General features: G+C 44.8%; 1 protein-coding gene across 1 annotated transcript in view; it reads right to left on the bottom strand.

Moving 5' to 3' along the window:
* MTHFD1L (methylenetetrahydrofolate dehydrogenase (NADP+ dependent) 1 like) overlaps window positions 1–24,759 on the bottom strand; it is a 2,103,853-nt gene that overhangs the window by 1,571,590 nt on the left and 507,504 nt on the right. Inside the window, exon 8 of the mRNA XM_069608130.1 lies at window positions 23,510–23,621. Within this exon, the coding sequence (XP_069464231.1) occupies window positions 23,510–23,621 (112 nt within the window). The remainder of the gene's footprint in view (window positions 1–23,509; window positions 23,622–24,759) is intronic.

Here is a 24,759-nt window from a genome sequence, read left to right as displayed (position 1 = left end):
GTCGGGTGTTATCAGATAATATTGTCCCCATATATAATGCTGCCATGCATATAGTCGCTGTGAAACAGCATAGGTGACATCATATGTGGGGACAATATTTGGGGTAAATGGGAGCAAGGGGTAGCGGGGGTGTCCCTTGCAGGTTCCATATGATGTTGCCGCAAAAAAACAGCGCCATTCTTGCATGGCAAAATGTTTGCGGGGACTGAACTGGGCAGGGGTGGGGGATGCAAAACTGTAGATCCTTAGCCTCATTAACTAAAAATATTAATTTGATCCCCCTTGGCAGAACACCACAGCATGATTTTGCAAAAAACGCAAAATTAACCAAGCTCATTACAGGAGTGCGCTGAAAACTATAGACTAATTTAATTAGGTGTTCCTATTTGTCCTGTTGACCCATACTTCTTTAGGAAAAGGGGCGTCTGTCCCTAAACTAAAAAAATCCCTAAACTGCCAGCTTCCCCAACACAGGCCTTTAAGTCTTGGTGGGGGGACTGAAACCCCAGAATTCTCCAATCATCCCAATGTTTGCTATCCGGCTTCCCCAACACAGGCCTTTAAGTGAAGGCCGGTCTGAAATCCAAAAATCTTCAAACCTCTAAATTGTTCTTTGGACTTCCATAACACAGACCAAAGTGGGGGGGGGGTGTGGGGCTGAAAAACCCACTGCTAAATCACCCTCTGCTTATTTTGATAACGGTGTGGGTGAAATCATAACGGTCCTATGCATTGGTACGAATCTGTAACCCAACTGCTAGCCTTGTGAGTGTGCAGGAATAACACAAATGTACAGCAATGCAAATGTAAAGTTATTTTATGCATGGACCAGTGTTGTTGATAATTTAATTTAACCCAGCAGTGGGATTCTTGTGTAACAAGAAGTTAATTGTGAGCCACAAATAAGGTGACATGTGTAGTTTAGTGTGATTTCTATTAACTATAATTAAAATAAATACAAATATATTTCCTATACCAGGCCTGGTTCTTGGCTCACTGTGGGCGCAGGGAGTGAGGGGGGAGATTTCTGTGACTATGAGTCTTCAGTAACGCCAGTGCTAAAAATGACATAAGCAAGTATTGCAGGACTCCTTGATTGGGTTGGAAGGAACTCCCCAGGTTAAGGGTGGTCTCAATTTAATGGGACATAACCGACAACCCGCTCCCACTCATAGGTCCCTGAGTTGTTGGAAAGGTACCTTAGCATCGTTGGATTTGATTTAAGGATTTTTAAAGCACATACACAACAAACTAATTGATTTCAGGTGCCATACCAGGACAAAACAATGAACAGCTTTGCAACATCCAGCATCTACATTACAAATCAAAGATAGAAAACCAGTTCTTGCTCAGTTGTAGCATCTGAAGCATGGGTAAATGGGCATAGGTAAGAATTTCAAAGCACTTGCTCCCATATATTTAGACAGCACTTCAAAATAGCAGTGTCTGATCTCCAATAATGCCCTTAAAAGAATTCGATAATACTCCTTTTTACGTGCCCTTATAAAACCTAAGCCATGCCTAGCCCTCAAATACATCAAAATTGCAAAAGCCCATCAGAACTGCAACCATGAATGCTAATTTACATGCACAGTCACTAATGCGTCGGTCACAATCAGTACTGAAAAATAAACCTTCTGACAATCCAAGATGTTTGTAGAATTCTCAAACTCTGGCCGGCCCCCAGATAGAAACAGCATTAGTGTGAAATTTAAATAGGACTAGACATTGGGAAGCTGCAAGCACAGGAGTTCATAGTCCCAAGAACCTGGATGGTCATTTTAGTTTCATGGCTTGGTGCGCTGCCTTTAAAATTGATCAATTGGCTTTGTTAGGAAGACATTAGACTAGAAAGAAGCATGTGCCTTCAAGTTTGTTTTCCGACTACCCATTCTATATATTGGTCTAGTTACTCATCGAATGCCCTGAAATAAAATCCTGATGTTATGCTTTTCATTCCCTGGAATGCAAGGAGCCCTACATTCCATCACCTGTGATCCTCCTGAGTCTTCTAAGACTCCTGGATCTTTAGATTGCACATATCATCCTATTCAAGCATTTTCTTTCTGCTTAGAAATGCTTGCTTCATCGGTGGACACTTGTCCTGTATGTTTGAGCTGGATGAATTGTATTTACTGAGGATACAAGGTGTTTCACTCAGAAACACTTACAAAGCAATCAAAAGATAGTGGTGTGTGAGGTGCCGTACAATTTAGGGAGAGAGTAAAAGGTTGGTGGGTGAAGGAGAGCGCATGTTACACAGACCCGAGACAGGACAAACATTGGGTAATTAATTCAAGGGGCCTAGCAAAGTACAGGTTAGAATATACAGTGAAGTTGAACGGAGGAGGGGCAGGATTACATGATAGTTAAAGGGTCCTCGTTCTTGGTTTATGAGGTGGCGGATTTCAATGAGTGGATAAAGATCGAGTTTTGCACTTGCAAAGGGGGGGGGTGGGGAGTCAAAAAGGAAAATTAAGCGGTAACAAGAGGGTGCAGAGGGGAACAGATTTGGGAGTGAAAAGTGGGTGCAGAATGCGGGGGGGTTAGAGGGAGGTGGTGTTAATTAGGGGGGAGCAAGCAAGCCCAGGGAGAGATTTGTGCAAAAGCCCTACATCACTACACATTTAAAGAGGGACTGGTCTTGCATTGAGAATCAACTTGTCTGGTGACAGTATTGAGTGGGGGTTAAGAGCAAAGAAGATTGTAGAGGGTACAAGTGGCAAAACAGAGTCCCATGACAAGTGGGAAAAAGTAGTCAATAGGGTTGCCATTGAGGAGGCTGGCACAGTGCCCACAGCAAAGGGTAACCAAGGTGTCTGAGGATTTTAGTGGAGTTGTAAGTAAGGTGGGGGTGGGTTTTAGGATCATTCTGGTCACCATAAAGGTATGGGTGAAAAATCACTGAAGGCAACAGTGTAGTAGATTTTGGTGGTGATGAGATGTGTGAGGGAAGATGAGAGAAGGTAGATTACTTCGGTCAGAGGATTTCAGCATGAAATGAAGTGCCCTTCAATGGTGGATGGCAAAGAAGCAATCAGATGTATAAGAGAGAGGTCAGGAATAGGACTAGAGAATGCGAAGATGATACTTGTCCACAAACATGTCATAGGACAACACACAGGATGGCATGATTTGACCAGGGGAAGAGGTGTAAACACGAGATAGTAAGGGCCCACTGACAGAGCCTGGAGGGGCACCTTCAAGGAAAGCGGTAGAATAAGCAGTCTCTGTGTCGTAAGACGTGAAGAAGGATCAATACAAAAGATTTGAAGAAATCCACCGAAGAGCAGTTTCATGAATTCCATGGTTAGTTGGGTTCAGAAGAAGAAAGGTCCACTGAATCCAAAGTTGCATGAGAGGTCATGTAGGATATGGATAGTTTGCAGTTGGTAGCAGAGATCGGAAAATTAGAGAGGGGGGTGAAGGCCGACTCCATACAAGGACTTCTGGAAAACCAAACTGGAAAGAGTGCCTGAGATCATTAGCATCCAGGTGTGAAGGGCTTTTGTAAAAGACAAGTTGTTCAAGGATTCTAGAAGGGTGGGGCAGGAAAGAACAGGGCAATAGCAGGATTGTAAGGATCAGCCAATGGTTTCTTTAGGATAGATAGGGCAGTGATACCTTGAAGCACGTGGGAACACTTTGGGAAAAAGGCTGAAGAGGGAGGAGAGTGGAGCAGGTGGGAGGTTCAAACTCCATGAATGTGTGTGGAGCAAATGGATAGGCATAAGTGTTTGGCAGTCCAGAAAGTGTGCCAATTCATCAAGAAGAGTGATAGAAAGGTGGTGAGTGTTGTGGATTCTTTGGAATTTAGAAAAGTAGTAGCAAAGTCATTGACGGAAAGGGAACAGATTGCAGTTGGGCAAGGATAAACCAGTATGGCTTTAAGTTTGGCGGAGAGACGGTTACCAAGAGTGTAGGGTGCTGGTAAGAATGGGAAAATTGGATGCTTTGGCAGTCGAGGGATGTGGTGAAAGAAAAAAGGGCAGTCTTGAAAAGGAGAAGAGGGATGGGTCTAATCTCTTCACTACTAATGGAGGTGGCATGCAGTTGTATTTTGAGAAGGCTGACCCGAGAGGTGATCCAGGGCTGGGATTGAAGGGAAGAAGGCGTGAAGGTACAAAGGAATTAGTGCAGGTCAAAGGGTGAGGGGATAGCCAGGTTAAAGTTGGATAATGCCTGTTCATTGGAGGTCTGATCTGGGGAGAGCAGGGTGGAACTAACTTCTGCTAGTAAAGGGGTTAGGAAGTCCAGGATGAATTTGCATTTAGCGATAGCAGGAATGGGAGGGGTCACATGGGTGAGAATCTGATGCTGAAGTGGAGGACAAAGTGGTCAGAAGGTGAAGGACCAACAGAGAGATTGGACGTGGGAAGAGAGGTGGAAAAGAAAGCCAGGTCAAGTGACTTCCCTTGGGATTAAACTACTAAAGACAACAAAGACAGTGGGGATATCCAGTTGCCGAAATGTGTCAATTGTATCAAAGCATGGCAGCTCCTTGTCGCTCCACTCCGTTCAGTATTAAGCAAAGGTTTGACCTTTGTACCCACCACAGGTACAGACTGGTATAAAACAGAAATGGTAATAAGACGCTTTTTACGTACAGTAAGACTACGAACTTTCTTTCAGGAGAGAGAAACACCAGAACAAGAATTAGACACAGGTCTACATCCAAAATCAACTTTCTGTCCCATGGAGAATCAGGTACCAAGTGATTTGATCACATTTGAGAAGTGTATACTTAAAGATTACAAAAAATTAACAAACAAGAAAATACAAATTAAGACACAATTGCACAAAAATAGAAAAGGAGGCTCTTACCCAACTAGCCACAAACAATGAGATTGTTATCAAACCGGCAGACAAGGGCGGAGGCATTGTCATCATGTCTACATAACAATATAAGACTATGGTCATGACCCTACTTGGTGACAGAGACAGCTACCGACCTCTGCGGAAAGACCTGACCAAAGAAATGCGAATCGAAATTTCAGAAATTGTCCAATTTGCTCTAGATAGAGGTTGGATTACAGAAAAAGAATCGATTTTCCTAACATCGGAGGGACGTACCCCATGTTTATATGCCTTACCTAAAGTGCATAAAGACGCGGTAAACCCACCGGGCCATCCTTTTGTATCCGGGTGTGGGTGCCTACTGGAACCCTTGTGTAAATTCATAGATGAATTTCTTAAACCAATGATTGGCAACAGAGACCCCTACCTACGGGACACCACCCACACGATACAGACCTTTGAGAATTTGGAATACAAACCCGACATTCAAATTTTAGTCACAATGGACATCAAAGCACTGTATACGAGTATTCCACAACCCGCAATCACGAGTCCCTTCCGGCATTCATTATCGAGCTTATGACTGTGGCGCTGTGTAAGAACTTCTTCATTTTGACAACCAATTTTATTTGCAAACAAAGGGCACCGCCATTGGCGCAACTTTTGCTCCCAGTATGGCAATTTTATATATGGCAGCCTTTGAGACAAAATATATATCCAACGAGGGAAACCCATGGCAACAACACATTAAATGGTGGCGTCGATTCATAGACACCATCATTTTTATATGGGAAGGCAACTCGACAGAACTTGAAACATTCTACACATGGCTAAACAACCAGGATCCAGATCTACAATTCACCATGTAACACAATAGGCAAACCATACACTTCCTGGATTTAAAAATCAGTCACCGAGAGGGCAAACTTATATGCAACCTTTATAGGAAACCAACAGATTTTAACACACTACTACACTTTACAAGCGAGCATCCACAACATCTTAAGGAAAATTTGCCATATGGGCAATTTTTGCACCTTTGGAGAAATTGCACACAATTGGAAGACTTTTATGACAATGCAGCAGATTTGAGTGAAAGATTGGAATACAGAGGTTATCCCAGAAAACTTATATCTACATCTAAGAAACGGGCGAGATTTACCTGCCGAGAATCCATTTTGACAACAGGAGGGAACCAGCAAGCTGAGCAAGATACCAGACTTGCGTGTGTACTTACGCATGGCCCCCACACGTACAACATCAAGAACATCATTCACAAATATCGGCCCCTGGCAAAACAATCTTCCAGAGGAAAGTGAACCATGGTTTGCATTCCAAAGATCACGCAATATCCGTGAATTTCTGGTCCATTCCAATTTCTCTAAAACACCTGTATGGGGAGGACCTTGGAACTTATGACCACTTGTGGGACACCACCCATGTGGTTCGTGTGTAGCTTGTAGGAAAATGCCTAGTTTCACCTTTGGCAACAAAACCTGGACTTTGACATTTTAGCAATTGCAAATCTGCAATAGTGGTATACTGTATCGAGTGCCGTGTGGCTTACGATACGTCGGACAAACCATGCGCAGTGTCAATATTCGCATCTCTGAGCACAGATCAAGGATCAGGTGTAAGAATGAAACTTCACCTCTGGTCCAGCACTACCTAAACATGAAACACACCTGAAGACCTGCTATGGTGGGTTCTGGATAAGTTATCAACAGGCTCAGGGACACAAAGCCTCCTGGGACTAGAAAGCCGTTGGATCCATAGGCTAGACAGCTGGAATAATGGTTTAAATGAACAGCATACACTACCATAGACACCACATCACTCCCTTCGGAGTCTCTCACCTATATATTCTTCTCCAAAACTGACGAGACTGTTGTGATTTCCAATAATGGGCCGCCGCCTACAGGCTTTAGCAACAACCTTGGGATCACCATGTCGCCAGAGAGCATGATGTTTTCGGATTCCCCGCACCTGGTCACCAACAAGAGATCTATGTGCTTCTAGGGCACATAACCTGCATGAAAGATGGTGATACAGGGGGCCCCAACAGGACCTATCCATCTGTTTCCCCCGACCATCATCACAGACAGCAGAGCCCTCACAAGCTCTGCCTTTACAATATGTGTCTCACCAAACTTTGATTGGCTGTCCACTCATGGTACACACACACCGTGAGATATTGTGTTCGAGTGTACACATACACCATCCTAGAACAGATCAATTATGCCCCAGGGCCATGCACCACCCACGGGAGTTGTCTGCCGGGATGTCTCAAAGCTTAGTAGGCAGTAGACCCATATTCATGTGCTCACGTGGTCCACATATCATGGCGGGACCTACTGCACAGAGAACAATGCATATATACATTTGCCTCTGCCCGCACTTTCACATGAGAAGGCACGTAACGCCTGTGTTTTTCGGCTGGAATCACAGCCTAGGACTTTCACCAATTAATGTCCACACAAGGCGTTAATCCATTTTATGTGCCACATTACATTGCCAGCGTCTGGCCCTTTTCCCCTCCCTTTTACGGCTTTTTCTAGCCGACCTGCAAGAGCTTTAGCTGTGTTTCAGTATGTTAGAATTCTTGTCTTCCTTGAGTAAAGAAGAACCGTCTGACGCACCTTCCCACACACCCCCATAGGCGGACCTATCCTCATCCTCTTTCTGAGCCACCGCCCTCTCCGTTCAATGTTTCGTGAGTGGCCTGTGATTCTCCGGGTCACGTGACACGTAGGAGCATAGCTCCGAGTTGCCTAGCGACTGGTCGCAGAGCTGGGCTTCCCTACAGATGCCGTCGGCAAAAGAATGAAATGGCGTTTTCCTGCTCGCTTGAACGCTAAAGGAATCAGCACAATGGGGTGGACCACAGCCGCTTGTTGAGGTAAGCACCTCCGTTCGAGCTTACAATTTACCAGCAGTCCCATACATTAATAAGGCATTCGGCAGGTGCATTTATTTTATTCACCTAACCCAACCACACCCTGGTGGTTCATATATCCCACAGTTAGGGTCTTTTCTCATTTCTCAGCAACCTTAGAGAACTGTATTGCTCTTGTTTCCAGCTCCAATAAACAATAGGGGAGTTTACAATACATACTTTTCCATTCACCCTATTAGAGGAACCAGTACAATAACTGATCCGGATCCAAACATTTCCAGCACTTCCCAGCGTCAGACACCAGGTGTCTCAATGACCCCGCCGCCAGACCGTCGGAGCAACGGGGGCTAGCACGTGGGCTCAGTCTCACGGCCTCGGAGACTGCTCTACAACCCCACTAGGCCAGAATAGAAAGAAATCCCTTCTTTTGCCTTCTCCAACCACAGTAGGGGCTCTAGCACTTCTGTGCTATATACAAAACTTGTCAATGTAAACTTTTGAGCAGACTTGGTCCTACTAGGTTACTCCAAGCCTGCCACTCGCCACACAGTTTTAACCTACTTTTGAGATCTTAATTCCAATAATCTCCCCTTTTTTTCTTTTTTGTCCCCTCTTTGCAAGAGGGTAGCATGAATTTGCCCTGAAGAAGGTGGCAGTTCAAGACCACCGAAACGCGCACAACATTAAGAGGAATCTGCTTCTAGATTGTGGACAGATTAAATATTTTCCCTCCTTTGGGATTTAACAGTTTGTCTAGAAGCCAAGTCTCTTCCTTTTTCCTCCGAGTGTATTCCCCAAACACGCATTGGCAGACCCAATGGGGATTTTCTCATGAAGCCCAGGGAGTCAATCTTTTTAATTTTATGGACTCCAGCGTATGAGCACAACAAACCAATACAGTTGTAGGAACTACAAAACTGATGTATTTGTTTAGTTATTTATAAACCTGTATTAAGCACTATATTTGTGAAAATTAAGCTAACCTGAAATTTGAAACGCAAGGTTAATGTGTATACGCACTGTATTTGAAGTATACACAGAGAAGTCTCTGGTGTATGAACCCAATACCCAGAGTTGTTATTGTTAATTGTTCTTTCATAAGTTTTCATTTCTCCATTCTACCCTGTGTTGTAAGGAAACCTGGTTTAGATTTCATTTTGAAACCAAGCCTTCCACTTCTAATTATTAATTTCTGATTTTAAAAAAAATATTTTTCTCTCCGACTTGATTTAATTCAGAAAAGTCTGCTCGTTGATATCTTTTCACTCCATTCCATCTTCCCTCCAGCACTGGGTTTCTGTTCACTTGCTTAACTATCTTTTCCAAATCAGTTCTTCACCACTACTTCCAAGCCACAGGATCGTGTAACAAGTTTTTTACGACCTTTTTTTAAAACTATATTTACATTTTGTGTTTGGTATATTAAAACTCTCATTTGTGTATATATTTCCTTTTCTATGTAACTTGAAGTGTGCAAACATCACATTAATAACTATTTACCAAAACTGTTATGTCTGGTGTGGCATTTATTCACATGAACATGCATGAATATGATGTGGCCCGGGGCAGGATTTGATACATTAAGCCCCGACCAAAGAGGTATCTCACTAATTTAACAAATGTTTGAGGTGAAGAGTACCATGTCTTTTGCAGCGATTGTTGTCCTTTTGTGTTATTTAGCTCCACCACCGTCTCCCTTATTCCCCCAATGTAGCTAACTGCATGGGAAGGTTTTACCGAGCATTCCAGGTAATTTGCACAACCTTGACAATTCTTGTATTTTCTGAAGGTCTTTAAAATATTAGGCGAGGGGACAATGTATTTTGAGCTGAAACACAGGTTCTGTTGTTGTACAGGGAGCGTGGAAACCCAAAGTGGCAATACACTATATTCCACTTACTCTGGTGGAGCAGGTAGAACACACGATTACTGTACCCCCACGACTTCCCTGCCATAAGATAGTCTAAATCAAAACGGTCTTTGTTGAGTCAACAGGTCCTACCTCAGCTGCGCTTTGGTCTCTGCTTTGACACAACTGCAAATGCTTTCTAATGCAGGTAACTGACTGCAGCTCTGCGCCTGGCTTTACAACAATGCCACTATGTCTTCCTTTGCTTTACCAAGATGGCACCTTGGCCATGAAGGGAGGACTGGAATGGATCACACAGCAATGACCATCTTTAACTCCAGGGACTACAGGAGCATTTACTCAAGCTCACCAAATTGAGTTCTGAAACTGACTAGGAGGGGGCATGGTGTGGGCTATAATCTTTCCCTATGTTTTAAGTAAAGTAAACACTTCCTGGTTAACACTTCAATCTTGCAGCAATGTAGGAGTCATTCCTTCAATGTTCAAGTAGAATGGACCAGGGGGAATGGCTCAGTTCTCCTGGTACTTTTGTAAAAGCTCCACACAGTGTTCTTCAAGCACTTGAATAGAAGACTTCAATTAGTCTCCAATTCCTTCCAGGAAGAATACAAGTTCACAGCCTGATTTGGCTTACACTTGACATTCCGGTGAGGGATTCTATTCCCAGGGTTCTCGGTTTATCTCATTTGTCTCCTTACTGGTTTCTCCAAAAGTAGACTCCAGAGGCACTCTGTTGGAACAGTGGTATTAGGTAGACCACTGCAAAGAGGGAGAGGACTCCCAATGCACTCTGTTCTATTCAGGCTTCTTCCCGGACTCCATCTGGTCTTCCCACTGTTCTCATTACCTCCAGTATCCTTGGGACACGGCTCCGGTTCTTCACGGGTTCGCCTCTCCTCCTCACTGCACGCTGGTGGTCTCGGCATAGTTTCTGGACCAGACTGGCCACCTCTTTCGGGTCACGCCACCATCACGCGAGACAGCATCCTGCTGGTTCCCAGGAAGATTCAGCAGCATTATGTCATTCTGGCGAGATGCTTCCGCTTCACCTTCTGTCTTCCCAGGTTTGGCTCGCGTACTACAGGATTCCACAAGGAGACTCTTGGTCCTTCCTTGCTTTCTGCTTTATATTGTTGACTCTGCTCTGGCGTAATGTGACCACCATTCACTTAAGTCTCTTTAGTATACTTAATGCCTCCAGTAGGCCACTTCGTTACAGTTCTTCATTGTATTTGCATATTGTTATTCCACATGCTTCTCGTGTTCTTCGTCCCAGCATGTTTCACATCTGTCAGTGTCATGGTTTTACAATAACACATGGTTCCACTATCAATGCTGGGAGAAAAGGACGACCATGAGGGTAGGAGGTTATGTGACAGTTTTAGGGAGGCTTTTGCCCAGGTGCATGTCCTCCTCTCCAGGAGGGGAGTCCCTTCCTACGAGGTCGTCCCGCATATCACCACCCAAAGTGGGACTATTGGGTTGTGGCCTCACCTCCTTATTCTCATAGGAAAGAGCTCCCCTCTGGGGAGAAGTGACGAGACCTGGTGAATCGTCACACCCTCCACACTTAAACAGGACTAGTCTTTTTGCCTTACAGTTATTGCTTTAATTTCCTCAGAGATCAATTCCAAGTAACATGTTTGCATTTTATTTGATAAAATATGCATAACTTTCTCAAAAGTCAGTTACACTTAAAGAAAACATCTTTAAATAATATTGCATTTTCATGATATATAATGTCCTTTCACAAGTATCATTGTATTTAAATTCAGCAAACGGAAAACCTTGTTTTTTTTGTATTCATCGATTGGGTTTAATGGAGATAATTTGATGAATCATTTTCATAGCTTGCTTATCGGGGGTAAAGTGCCCATAGATGCCATTACCAATATGTATAAAAAGTTTCATGAAGCAGGCAACAGCACTGAAGTTAGTGAAGATGTTCAGTACTACTGCAAGGAGCATCACCCTTGAGCAGCACGGATTGCCATTGAGAAGGTTCTGGTACCAAGAGGGAAGAGAAGCACAACGGTTGGTTAGTACTGACTAGGTTGTTTCTGATCTAAGGTTTGGGTAAATGTTAGAGGAGGGGCACCTCAACTTCCTTGCCTGTAGCACTGCCCAAAGTGGCTGTTGGTTGGGCAGTGCAGGCAGGAGAACTATGGGAGGAGCGTGTTTTTGGTAGCATGCGTAACAAATAACCAGGTAAACCTAAGTCCAAAAGGATCAGCACCCACTTTAGGATAGTACAGGAAATGCAACTAGAAGTCATTAGCCAAAACGGTCACGATTTTGCCACTAAAAGGAGATGTGTACAGTAGCTGGGCTTGCAGTACACCCCACTTTATCCTTAACTATATTCATAAATATTCCTGGGTTTATATTCCATTTGGAAGGCAATCAATCTCCCCCATCACAATGTACAAACTACATGGCTAGCAGTGCGACCTTTGGTACTTCGAGGAACCTGGTTATTTCTTTGAAAGGCCTATGTACTACAAGCGCTATGTAAGCGCTAAAGGCCTACATTGCTTTCACTGTCACAAGTCGAGAAAAAGTGTGTGGGGGTCTAGGTGCTGGCAATGAGCTTGATCATTGCAGGGTGAGCAAGTACTTAAGCAGCTGCCTGTAGGAGCACTTTGTTCTTGCACAGCACAGATGGCTGTATCCTGTTGCCACAACCCCCCTTCCCCCTGCAGCCCCTTGCTTTCAGGTCACAGTTCCATTGTTGCATGCTTTCCGTCTCTCGCTTTCTTTCTGCAGTTTCCTGGTTAACAGTCAAGATTTTGCATGCATAGTTCCTGGTGTTCTAGCCTAGAGTTTCTGTCCATAGTTTCTTTTTACCAGCCTGTAGTTCAGTCGGAAATCCTTCGAGTCTAGTCAGTAGATTCCATTTTGCAGTTCCAGACTTTAGTATCCTTGTTATTAGCCCAACATGCTCTTGCTCCTCATTTTCGGGGCATTGAATTGTATTTGATTAGACATCCTGTTCCTTCCCGTGGTATTTCTGAGATGATTTGTCTTCTTGTCCTTTTGCTTATGTAATTCCTTTGCCCAGAGTTTGGCAATTGGAGGATCCAGCAGGCAATTCGAGTCCCTTTTCTTTTGTTGCCTCTCTGCATTGTGCTTTTTGCAATATTGTTAACAGTGTGCTGTTTCCAGGGGCAATCTCTGTTCTATTCCTGCTGGACCCCTACAGACTACTGCCTCAGGAGTATGGTCTCCCTATTTCAGCCCCAGTGGGAACCAAACTTCCTTCTCTTAATTGTAGCCAGTGCCCTTTGCTGTTCACCGCCTTTGTAGATATTGGATTCTTGCAGCCCACGCTCTTGTGTGCAAAGGAATCTCTTTCTACAATAACTACTAGTGGGTTTTGACATAAAATAGGAACTAAAAAAGGTGGGGTTCCGCTTCCATAGTGTAGAAGAAGGTCAATGTCCGTTTAGGAGTTTAAGTTGTTTTGTGCAGTAATATTTTTCAGTGGGCCTTCGTTGCACACGTGGGTTGGGTATGTCAAAGGGCCCTTTCTTCTGAAAGGGACAAAAATACCTGTGGTTGGCCCAATATGCAAAACGGGTGCCCCAACAGCATGGGTAGTCCAGAAATGCGGCTTTCCTGCACTGACAAACAGGGATGGTGTGGTTCCGTTGTCCAGTAACCCCAAATGTTCCTTATATACATCAGTCAACAGTGGGGGTTTAACATAGTCCTTCACTGGACACAGTGGTTGTTGGGAAAACGTCTCTAGGCACAGTGCAGGGAACGCTGATGTTTTCGGTGCTACTGGTGGGACTTCTGGCTGAAAGCAGCTGTTGCGGTGTACGAAGTTACAGCTGTGGGGATAATGTGCTGGAGAGAGGATGCTTTAGAGGACATGGACATTGTTGAACATCTATGCTCAACACTGGTGTTGGGATTAATTCATGAAATGAAAGAAGCAATGGATGGGTGAAAGGCGGTGGGATGGACTAAGCCCTGGGCAGTTTATGTCATAGGACGGAGTTGGAAGCTGTAGGGTACAAACAGTCAAGAGTGGTCTCAAGGAGTGGGTAGTCTGGGCACAGCTCTGGGTCTGGATGGGTGAGTTGGCTGTAGCCAATTTGTTGGGCACACCAAACCCCTGCCATGACCTGGAGGAGAGGGATTGAAAAGGGGTGTTGCTGTTTACCCTCCTGGCACAGCTTCCCTGATGTGGTCCTACTTGGCCCTCTCCTCGAGGGTGTGACTTATCGGTCTGCCCCCGTGGCACCCAATTAAGAAGAACCAGGACAATGATGGCAGTGTGCCATGATCCTTCAACCTCCCCGAGATCCTGGTGGCAGTGTGCCCCTAAAACCATCACAACAACCTCATTTTCATTTGTGATGAATGGCCAGTCATACTATGTGACAAGCCCTCACCATGTCAATTTGTCTACCAGGGCATTCTGCCTGTTGGCCTTAGGTAGAGGACAGTTAAGCAAAATTACTTCCTTCAAACAAAGATGCAAACTTTATGAGCGAGTTTACTCCGCCATATACTCCTAAATATACTAGACCAATTTCAGGGGAATAACTCATTTTGGCCACAACCTGCTTGACCCTCAATTTTCGTAACTCCCATCCTAATCCGTGAAATTATAGTGGCTACCCACCCCATCATGCTCCTGCACACCGCTTCCTAACCATCTGGTACCAACACAGTGGGGTATTTATGGAGTAGGTATACTCCTTAAACACCTATTCATGGTGCTGCTACTTCTCCTATGTTGCCTCTTTGGATCCACTCCCTCTACTTTTCTAAACCTAACATTTAGCCTTATCCACACACAGACTCCAAACTAATAACCTCATATCAATCCAAGAACTACCTTTTCCTTCATCTTCTCCTGTTCTGTCCCACTAAACCCATTCAGAGACTCTGGGCTGGGCAATCTCTCTGCGATAATGCTTCCTTTTTACTTACCTCTGACTTGCACCAACCCCATCTCTTGATGGTGACTGTCCTGACAATGAATTCTCCCACAAAAACACTACTACTCTTGCAACATTAAACACTGACTATGCCAAGTTTTCAAACTCTCCTCACTTACCTAAAGGAGGCTTGGGGCTGGTCCCGATTAGCAAAATTAGCTCACTTGCCTTTTTTGAGACAATCAATTCTTTAAACGCATATAGCTTTTCAACTTCTTCAAGTCCCTCTCAATAACACCTTCAACTGCTGATCCCTGTGGAGCCCCCACCTTTAAAGGGCTTGTAAAGCAAATTAGCTTCAGGAAAAGGAAAAAAAAAGTCAACTCGAACAGACAAAAGCTGGGCTCTGAGCAGCGAGCCATTACAACAGTTGGAAGGGAGCCTGACCCTCACCTAGGAGGGTGGAGACAGTGCTCGGCTCAGCACCACCCAAAAATACCCGATTGATATTGCCCATCAAAGCACTACAGGATCAGCCCCTGCTATGGCAGGCACGATCTGAATTTGCAAGCTGCAGCTGGCAGACAAGGCCCAGGTTAAGGGACTCACCTGGGTACCCAGTTGTTGCAACTGATGCCGGGTTGTTTCTGGCATGCATGTCTCGGCAAGGACCCCCTGCAAGGGGCACCCATACTGCTGCCAACGTGCCAGACTACCGCTGGCATATGCAGTCCAGTTTAAGAACTCTTGGGGTCCCTCTATACTGCCGCCGGCCTGCCTGCAGCATCTAAGGACTCGGAGCACCTGGCAATATTTCTGTAGCACAATTGACCTTGAGACAGCGCTGCCAACAGTGTCCTTTATGAGGACTTTTGCATACATCTTGAAAGGACTTTATTTTTTTGCTGGTTATCGCAGCTGCTTAGGACCTATAGTTATATTGTGTTGTAGCGTGTAATCTGTTGCCCCCTTTCTAAAGAAAAATGCTGGTGTACTAGGGCTGAAGTCAAGATCCAACCAACAAGTAAGACCGTACACCAGCATTCTTCTCTGCCTTTCCTGATAATGTATATTTATTCAAACCACAAATTCCTATACCAATTGCGTTTCCTGCCCCAGTCCTTTTCCTACAACGGCACACCCAGGGCGATCCAGGAACTAGGGTAAGTGGGGATGCCGGAGACAGTCAAGAGGCGGCGGGTTAAGTACTGGTAAATCAAGAAGGGTGTACCACCCCCCGTTTACACCTGCCTCCAACCAAGTGCAAATAGTTCCATCCACCCGTTACACATAGGCACTGCCACACTTTTCTTTCACAGTCTTTACCTCCTACTCTTATGTCTTCAGAGCGCAGTCTCAGCTAATCCAATGGGCGACTACAACCTCCCTAACAGATCTACAAGCAACTTGCTGCAGCTGAATTACACCCTCTCCCACCACTCGGCCACCCTTTAGAAACAGACTACCCACATTCATGGCAACTCCTGCAAACTAGTCTCCCTCTTGTCAATTATTAGTTAACTTGACTGTCCGAAAATGTCCACGTTCACGCCACCAAACTGGTTCCTAGTCCCCCTCTAACACTTCATGGGAATTCAAACCTGAATGATTGATTCCCTCACTTGATAAAGTCCATTCTTCTTTTTAAGCTTTTTCTCCAACTCTTGCCGACTCCATGGACTAGTCTTTCTGGCCCTTTACTCTCCTCTATATTCCATATTACCCTCAACTCCAACCTTGACTCTCCCCAGGCATCCAAAAACGAAGGACATTAATAATATATCTATACCTGCGGCACTGTTGTAAAATCTGCTGTCTTATTCTCAGCTTTTCCACTGCCTGGGACTCTGCCAAATCACTACTATACATTTTATTTTTATTAGCATGTAGCTTCAAGAGAAGCTTTATACCATTTACAATTCAAATACAAAATTCAATGACAGTAAAACCACATAATACAGCCATTTCACTCGGAAAAAAAACCAACACAGATTAACAGCTCTTACTGTCCCAGAAATCATAATTGCATACCACCTGTACAGCACAGTACACAAGAATGAAGCTCCTATATCACTCTAGATTCACTTTTTTCCTTCAAGCTTTTTAAAAGGGATTGATACCATCTCTAGCAATGCAAAAGTTATGGAAAACCTTGAACCCTGTAACAGTTGTTACCAGATATCTTTCTTGGTTAGGGTTTGATTGTTCACAAAAAAATCTACCTAGTAGATTACGTCGAGTATCCATAACGTCCTGGCAGCTCATGATGAGATGGCGGAGCGTTTTCATTTTGCGACCACAAAGCCTGCATTTGCAGTCTAATACCTTTCGGCTTCAAGAATTTCTTTTGTTGGAAATATTTTAAGGCACAATCTTAGAAATTGTTGTCTCAGTACAGCCGAAGGAAACTTGCTCAAGTACAACAGAGTTCAACCACGCTTATTTATTAAAAGCTACGCAATATTTTCCATAAAGTTTGGATGACTGCGCTGACTCAGACAACTTAATCCAGTCATACTCATACACACGTTTTTTTTAACATAGTCTGGATTTTCTATGAGTAATTTCTCTGTGGTGTCGATTGAGTCCAACAGTCCCAAACATTTAGTACTCCGTTCAACTAGTAATTGCTCTTTTCCTGTTTTAAGCACCTGTCCCAGCAGCTCAAAGCCACAATCGGGACTATACCAACTTCACTTCTCACCCTCTCCTCACAGCATTATAATCCATGACCATCATGCTTACCCCACACATTCAGCCTGCTCCTTCTCTCTACGTGGACAGCTTTACCATATATTTCTCCAAGGTTTCAAGGATGACAGTGACTGCAACCTCCGATCACCATCCTCCAAGTCTCTTAATCAACCCCACCCCCTCCATCAAACTTACCTTGCTCTACTCGAGCTCATCACTCACATTCCCCTGGTCTGCCAAACCATTCTGCAACCGCCGAGGACCCATTAGAACCACAGATAGAAAAGCAAGTCAGCGGAGACAGTTACTCGACTATCTCCTCGTTGCTTGACCATCATCTCTCGTCATCCCTTCAGTTTGCACTGCCACCTTCCCCAGCCTGCTTCAAGAGGGCTACTGTCCTACCCATCATGGGAAAACCTACCTCCGACCCAATTACCCCAGCAAGAAAGGCCTCCCTTAGCCATTACCCTTAAATTCTGGAAAGTGTGGCCTTATTACTACATACCTGGAAGTACATGGCCTCCACAACCCTCTCCAATCTAACAATCCCTCTCTTCTCCATAATCTGGCACTGCCTTGCCTCGAATTGCTCGATACCTACTCGTGCACAACTTTTTCTATTTCCCTGAACTCTGGTACTTCTCCTGACATCCACATCCTGGTAGGAATCTCGCAGGGATTGGTATCCAGTCCCCTCTTCAATTGACCTCTTTTAGCAAACTCCTTTTCTCCTTCAGTTTTTCTCATCTTTTTGCAACTGATACCCAAGGTCTTCCCTTGCCTTCAGCCACAAAATATAGTCGTCACATCAGCTGTCTCTCCACCATTCGTTAATAGATGGCACAATCCATGCTGCCTAATCCTTGACTCCCTAAGAGACTCATCTCACATCCTTTAACACCATGCCTCCTCGCACCTCCATCTCCTTCCCACCTTATGTCTACATTCCCAGCCACCATGCCTGAAACATAGGGGTACCCTCTAACACCAACTTTAAACTTCAACAATGCATTAATTTCCCAGCCATGGCTGCTAGGCTTAATCTACTGAACATTTTGAAAAATTGTACTCATCTCAGCTTTCACACAACCAAAACACTTATGTCCACATTTGTCCTCAGCAGGCTGGATTACTGGTCTAGCCTCCATTTGGGACAAACCCTCCCACACTTTTGCTCTGCTCAAAGTACTAAGTAATCCCCTTCTAAAACCTTCCACATTCCTTGCCTCATATATAGGGTGGGTTTCAATGCAGAATGATTTTCTTTTGAAGCTTCTCATCTTCAAATGTATCAATGGGCTAACACATCCCACCCACCCCTCAAACCCAGTCAACTCTTACCCTGCTGCTATCCCCCCCACGACCTTCACCCACTTCAATGTGTCTCCCCGGCCAACCTGTGGCACCTCCAGTTCCCACTGTCAACTTCTTACCACTGGAACTCCCTACTCTACAGAAGGGAGGGCAGCCTGAAAACATGCATTTTCAAGATCACCTTCAAGAACCTTGAATAAGCAAAATTCCAATGATGTGGAATGTGATTTATTGCAGACACAGCCGTGGCTGATCAGAGAGGTCTGGGTCCCAAGGTGGACATAAAGGGCACTCAAGAATGAAACACTTTCGAAAGTCATTTTTAGGAGTTCCTGCTGTATTCACCAGTCAAGGGCAAAGTACTGGTACACAGCCTCTAGTAAATTTTGCATTAATTAGGTGGACTGGTAGGCTGAGTCCCAAGCACACTCATTCATGTTTTGAGTTTATTTTATAGAGCACTTGTTTATCTCCGAAGTGGTATCTTGGCATTGGGCAGACATATGCAAGAGAGGTCAACCATTAAAGTCCTATTTGCTAGCGTAGACGTTCTCTAACCTGCCCATCCTGCCCATCAATGGGCATGTCACAAAAAAAAGGAAAAAAAAAAAAAAAGAAAAGAAGCGGGAGTGGGGGAGGGAATCTAGACCGGGTCCTATACACTAGAGAGCAAACTACGACAGCCATCAAGTACAGCCTGCACTGCTAGATGGTAAATAATTCAGCAGTCCTCTGCTACCATCGGCCAATCGCCCCTGGAGGCAAGAATATCCTCAATATCCAGCTGGTCAGGCAGGTCTTCCCAGCAGGTGTCCTTACTATGAGCTTCCAGGACTGCCTCGCCCACTGCTCGGGAATCCTTCACACAGCTCATACAAGCTCCATCCGCTGCACATGCCGCCAGAGGTTCAAGGCCTCCACAATGCACCCTACATAATCCATTTAACTTTCCCACGGCTGCACCTCCTGCTTCGATCCTCTCCATCCTATGCAGAGACCTCCCCGCTGCAACCGACATGACAGGATGCCAGCATGACAAGTCATTACCAGCATATCACTCCACACATGAACCTGCCTCGTCCCCCTTTCATTCAGCCTGGGGGGGATCTTGCCACTACAAGCAAAGTATCTTTTTGAAACCTTCTGGGCTTTTAGACAAAGGGCTTGTCATGAAGCGGTTTTTAGTTTGTGCTAATGGAGCCAGGCCTGACCACCTAAGGAGTGTCTAGTCAGGATAGCTTCCTGTGGGGAGGATACCGCTAGATAACCATACATTTGTTAAGAAAATGGCTGCTTGCCAGATTCACCTTACTTTGTGTTGTGTGGCCCAGAGGCAACCCCACTAAGCTATACTTGAAAAAATGACAGAACGCTTCCCATTGACCAGGTGTGCCAACAGAACTAATCTGCAGAAACATAGTGGGGGTCACTAAGCAGAAGCCTAGAGCTTTTGAGGAGCATGCTAGAATGTTACCCCGATAGGTGCCGATAGGTGCCTGGGGGCAATAGCCCGCATGAGGAGGGTCAGACCCAGATAATAATTGAAAGAAATGACAGTGTAGACAGCTGGTCACAGGGCGTCCGTTCTAATAGAAGCAGATGCATGTAAAAAACAACACTCTCTCCAGGAAACTGCACCACTTAATATGAGCCAACAAATGCACTTGCCAATAGTATTACCTCAGTCGTTGGCACTCAAAGGAGGGGATGCAAAACCTGCCTAAATCTAGTTTAGTTAATAAAGCACTCCGGCATTAGGCACAACGTATGTGCTATTGGGCTTTTTTCTTCGAGCACGTTCAGGGTTTCCAGTTCTGCTTCCGTTGTGAGGGGAAGCATAAGCATGGCTGCATCTTGTCTAGTGTTTCCACACTTCTGGTATGAACTTCAAAATAAGTGGCAGGTCAAAGCTTATAAACATTCTTGTTCTCTTATGTAAAAGTGAGAAGCAGGAAGCAGTTCGGAAGTTGGTGGTCAAATGAGTACAAATGCTACTTCCTAAAGTCACGTGCAAGATGAGCAACATAACATCAGTAATCGCTTTCAGCAAGGCTACTTGGCGCGGGTTCCGAGTCTTCCCCTTGGGTTCAGCCAGAACGGAGATCAGATTCATGCAAACACTGTAGAAATGTCTTTATTGCTCACATTTCATGCCCAAAGTCTAATCATGAAACAGTGCCAAACTGGATCATCCACTTTCCTGGAAACTGCCGCTCGTCAGAAGTATACATTGAAAAAGGATTTGCTTAGACCACGCAGGGAATGCTGCCAAAATGATCAATGAAATATGAGGGACACAGTTCAATTCCACTTTCTTTCTAACCTACAGGCCTTGTGTAAATATTCCAACCTTTGTTTGGCTTGGCTAAAGGCACATTTCTGAAAGAGAAAGCCTATTGAAAGAAGAAGAAATGCCGCTCTGAAAAGTACATGTGGGACACAGAGTCTAATTCATCGACTCAGATCCCACTTTATAGCAAGCAAAGAAACACGGTGGCTTTGTGCAATTTAGTTATCTGAACAACCATGACTAAAAACGTTCTGTTTCTTATCCACCAGGGCGAGTATTTTTAGCCAAGTACCGCCTCAACGCTAATTACAAGTAATCATTTTCACATAACTTCTAAATGTGGGTTTCTACCTAGCTGTACGTTCTCTATTAGCAATAGCAAAAGGCCCCATCACATACCAGAACAGAGTGCATATTCTTCAACCCCGTGTTACACATACTCCCCGAACGCCATCAAACACTTTATATCACGCAGAACGATTGAGGACAGTTGGCTTGGTATATTATGCCCACATTACTGACAATATTCATCACTGATCTGAGTAGGTTTCTTCCTCGTCACAGTCATAACAAAGAGCGCCATCAGCCTCCCTCAACAGACCTCTTCTGGCAAGCTATAAGAAAAGAAAATAGTCGCTCTTCCGCCAACCCTCCACTAGGGTGTGGATCTGCCTTCAACAGCCCCTCCTGTACACCCAAGCCAAGAACAAGAGTCAATGTCATGATGAGCAAGGCATATGGAGGGAGACAGATGAAGACACAGAGTCAGAGTAAAGAAGATTAAAGAAGATCAGTCCTCACTGATGATGCCCAACAAGGCTGAAACACGTGTATGGGGTTGCTGCTGGTACTCTTGTTCAGAAGGGAATAGCCATAGCATTTCGGTGCTGGACTGCCCATGTGGGTGGGAAAAAGACTGATATGCAAATAGTTATTTCCCATCTGTGAAAGGTACAGTGAGCAAAAAGCGTGTGCTGCAAACTCTCATCTCAGAACAGGTTATCATGCCATGTTCTTTCTGGAGAGGAGCGCCCGCTACCTTTTTTGAAATATTTGCAAGGAACTTGGGGTTGGTCACCCTGAGTTAACTGGGGGCAACCAGACGTGGACTCCCTGATCACTGTGCTCAGAGAGGCACAGCTTCACCTCACTGATGAGGCCAACAAGGCTGAAACACGTGTATGGGGTTGCTGTTGGTACTCTTGTTCAGAGAGGAATTGCCATAGCATTTCGGTGCTGGACTGCCCATGTGGGCGGGACAGACTGATATGCAAATGGCTATTTCCCATCTGTGAAAGGTACAGCGAGCAAAAAGCGTGTGGTGCAAACTCTCATCTCAGAACAGGTTATCATGCCATGTTCTTTCTGGAAAGGAGCACCCGCTACCTTTTTTGAAATACTATAAGTAATAAGGCATTACCTCATTGTCCAATAATTCTCACAGTCCTTACAAACGTTAGGCTATGGCAAGTGCTCATGGCCCGTACTAGTGATGGAAATGCAAAAAATGCTTTGTAGATCGCCGCTGTAAGTCAATCAGCATCAAAGAGCACCCACATCTCTGCAGAGTATGGGGTGATCCCTCCTCTGACCCCCTCAACCCCCAACTATCCACTTGCATGCAGGGTGCCAATGTCCATCTAGGTGTCCAGCCATTAAGCAAGAAAGGAACATCATTCAAGAAAGGCCACGTTATTGTTATTTTTCACTTTCCGCTTTGAGTTTCTTGATCCTTGCATTCAGTTTCCTTGTCCTGGTCTGGAAACCAAGTCAATCAGTTTTTAGGTAGAGATTCACCTGCTGTATTTCTTCCATGTATGGCATTTCTTAACCTCATTTAATCTGTAAAGCAAATCTGGATTCTCGGAACTGTTATTGCATGCAGTATTGTTTCTGTCACACCACGTCACTATAACCTCAATGCATTGTGTACAACAAGCAGCACACATTCTCATCATACCCAAGAGCTTTGAACCGTCCGCGGTTTAAGTCGCCATTGTGTTGATCTTCTGCAAGCAGAATTTTCTCCATGGGTTGGGTCTACTTGGCTTCCCACTCGTTAATAACCGCAGGAGAAAGGTCATTTGGAACAAGGCGCATGCACAGAACGTAACTTGTGCTTGGTATAGAACCTGCAGTCTTTGCATAGACTGTTGGAAGGGAGTAGTTTATTACCTGTAACTCCATTTCTCCAATGTTGTTATCGTTCATGATTCACTTGCTGTGAATATTTCCCGTCGTCAGGCTGGGAAATATTCACAGCATGTCAATCCATGAAAGATCCAATGCTGGAGAATAGAAGCTGCCCGTGCACACAACACCTCACCTTCAGCATCCATAAGTCGACTGATCAGACTATGCACCATTAAACCTCCTCAACCACTATAAAGAGACGACCATACAAACCACTCCAACCAACCAAACACTATTCTTTTACTTTCCCTAAGTGTATTTACTTAATGCTAAGTGTATGTGTCCTTAACTGCTTACCTACGACTATAATGTCAAACCACAGTTGTCATCAAAACACAAACCCAGATACCCCTCGAGCACTTTCACCACAAAGGCAGTTGAGGGCTATAGAACTACCATAACATAATGTATGCAATGGGGCCTGCTCTGCAAAGACGCGCCATGCTTCTGTACATAGGCCCTCTCTGAATGAGGGGACGGGCCTGCAGTTTATGCAGCTCCGAGGAGGTAATGCACACTTATCATGGCAGTACCGTCTGCACTCGTTCTAAACTTACCCGATCCAAACGCATGGTAGCCGTGCACAAGCACAGTTTCAGGCGCTATCCAATCAGCCGGAACCTCCTCTGGTTTTGGGCTGCTCATCACCACAATGTCAGCTTCATGCAGCTGGAAGGAAAGAGACGAGGCTTAGGGCAACATTTCCTGCATCAAGAGCCTTGTACACTCAAGGTCCAAACCAGATAAAACACACCTCATCAAAGCAACCCAGAAGACCCACCATAGGTGGGTAGCATTGTCACGTTTAGGAAATTGACATCAGAGGAGGTGTTTTACACACACAAAAAAAACATTTGGGTCAGGGCATGATTTATCAGAAAGGTGTAGTTTGATTTCATTTTCTGAAATTCAAATTAATCAACTATTAAAATGTTTCTCTGAATCAACATTTGACTCCTACCGTTTTAACCATTAGCCTTTGAATGCGTAATCATAAGTATCTGACCAGAGACTGATTTGCAGCAGAATTTGGGTCAAACGCCATTTGACAGCGACGCGAGTGCACCCTGAAACTGCGTGCTCTGTACTGGCCACTCTTCAGTAGAGGTCGCTGCATCAATTTTCAGGGCTTGAGCGATTATTGCGGATTCAAAGAACGCAGGCGTTATTTTACTAACATTAAGCGCTATAGTTTACATTCTCCAATCTATTGATCCACGTTTAAGAGAGGAACACTCCCAAGTTTTTCCTCATCGGCATCCAGCTGATTACCCCCCCACACCCCTTTCCCACACAAATGCCCTCCTTCACCCCACATATCCGCCTCCCACCCGAATGCCCGGGCAGTCTTGGTTTCACGATTACAGGTCAGCAGTCTCTCATACTCCCACCATAGTAAGACAATATGCAAGCTGGTCAAGAGGGGCGCACCAGCTTTCCATCAGCATGGACTGGAGAGAGATATAGAGGGTGTGTGTGTGTGCGTGTTTTGTTTTTGTTATGGGTATCGACTAAAGCTATATGATTCTCACCCAGGGCAGCGAGTGGCACTGGGCACGCCACGGAGTGACTGCTACAGCCTGAGCCTTTCTTTGGGGTAGAACTGGAAGATGGAGATTTGTGCTTCTGCAAGGTTGAGGTAAACAAAATTGTCAAGTTTAGACTCACTACACAAAAGTGAGATTTAATGAGCAAGACGGGACCAGGCATAACGCGCAACCAAGTGGTAAAACAACTAGTTCCATTCGGTTCGGTTTCCATTCATTTTTTTAAGAGATAATCACGCAAGATAAACTATAAACTTAAG

The sequence above is a fragment of the Ambystoma mexicanum genome, chromosome 4q (assembly GCF_040938575.1).
Source record: "Ambystoma mexicanum isolate Mex_15411 chromosome 4q, UKY_AmexF1_1, whole genome shotgun sequence".
Taxonomy (NCBI): Eukaryota; Metazoa; Chordata; class Amphibia; order Caudata; family Ambystomatidae; genus Ambystoma; species Ambystoma mexicanum.
The sequence above is the reverse complement of the archived record's forward strand: the minus strand, read 5'-3'. Positions and strand labels throughout refer to the sequence as shown.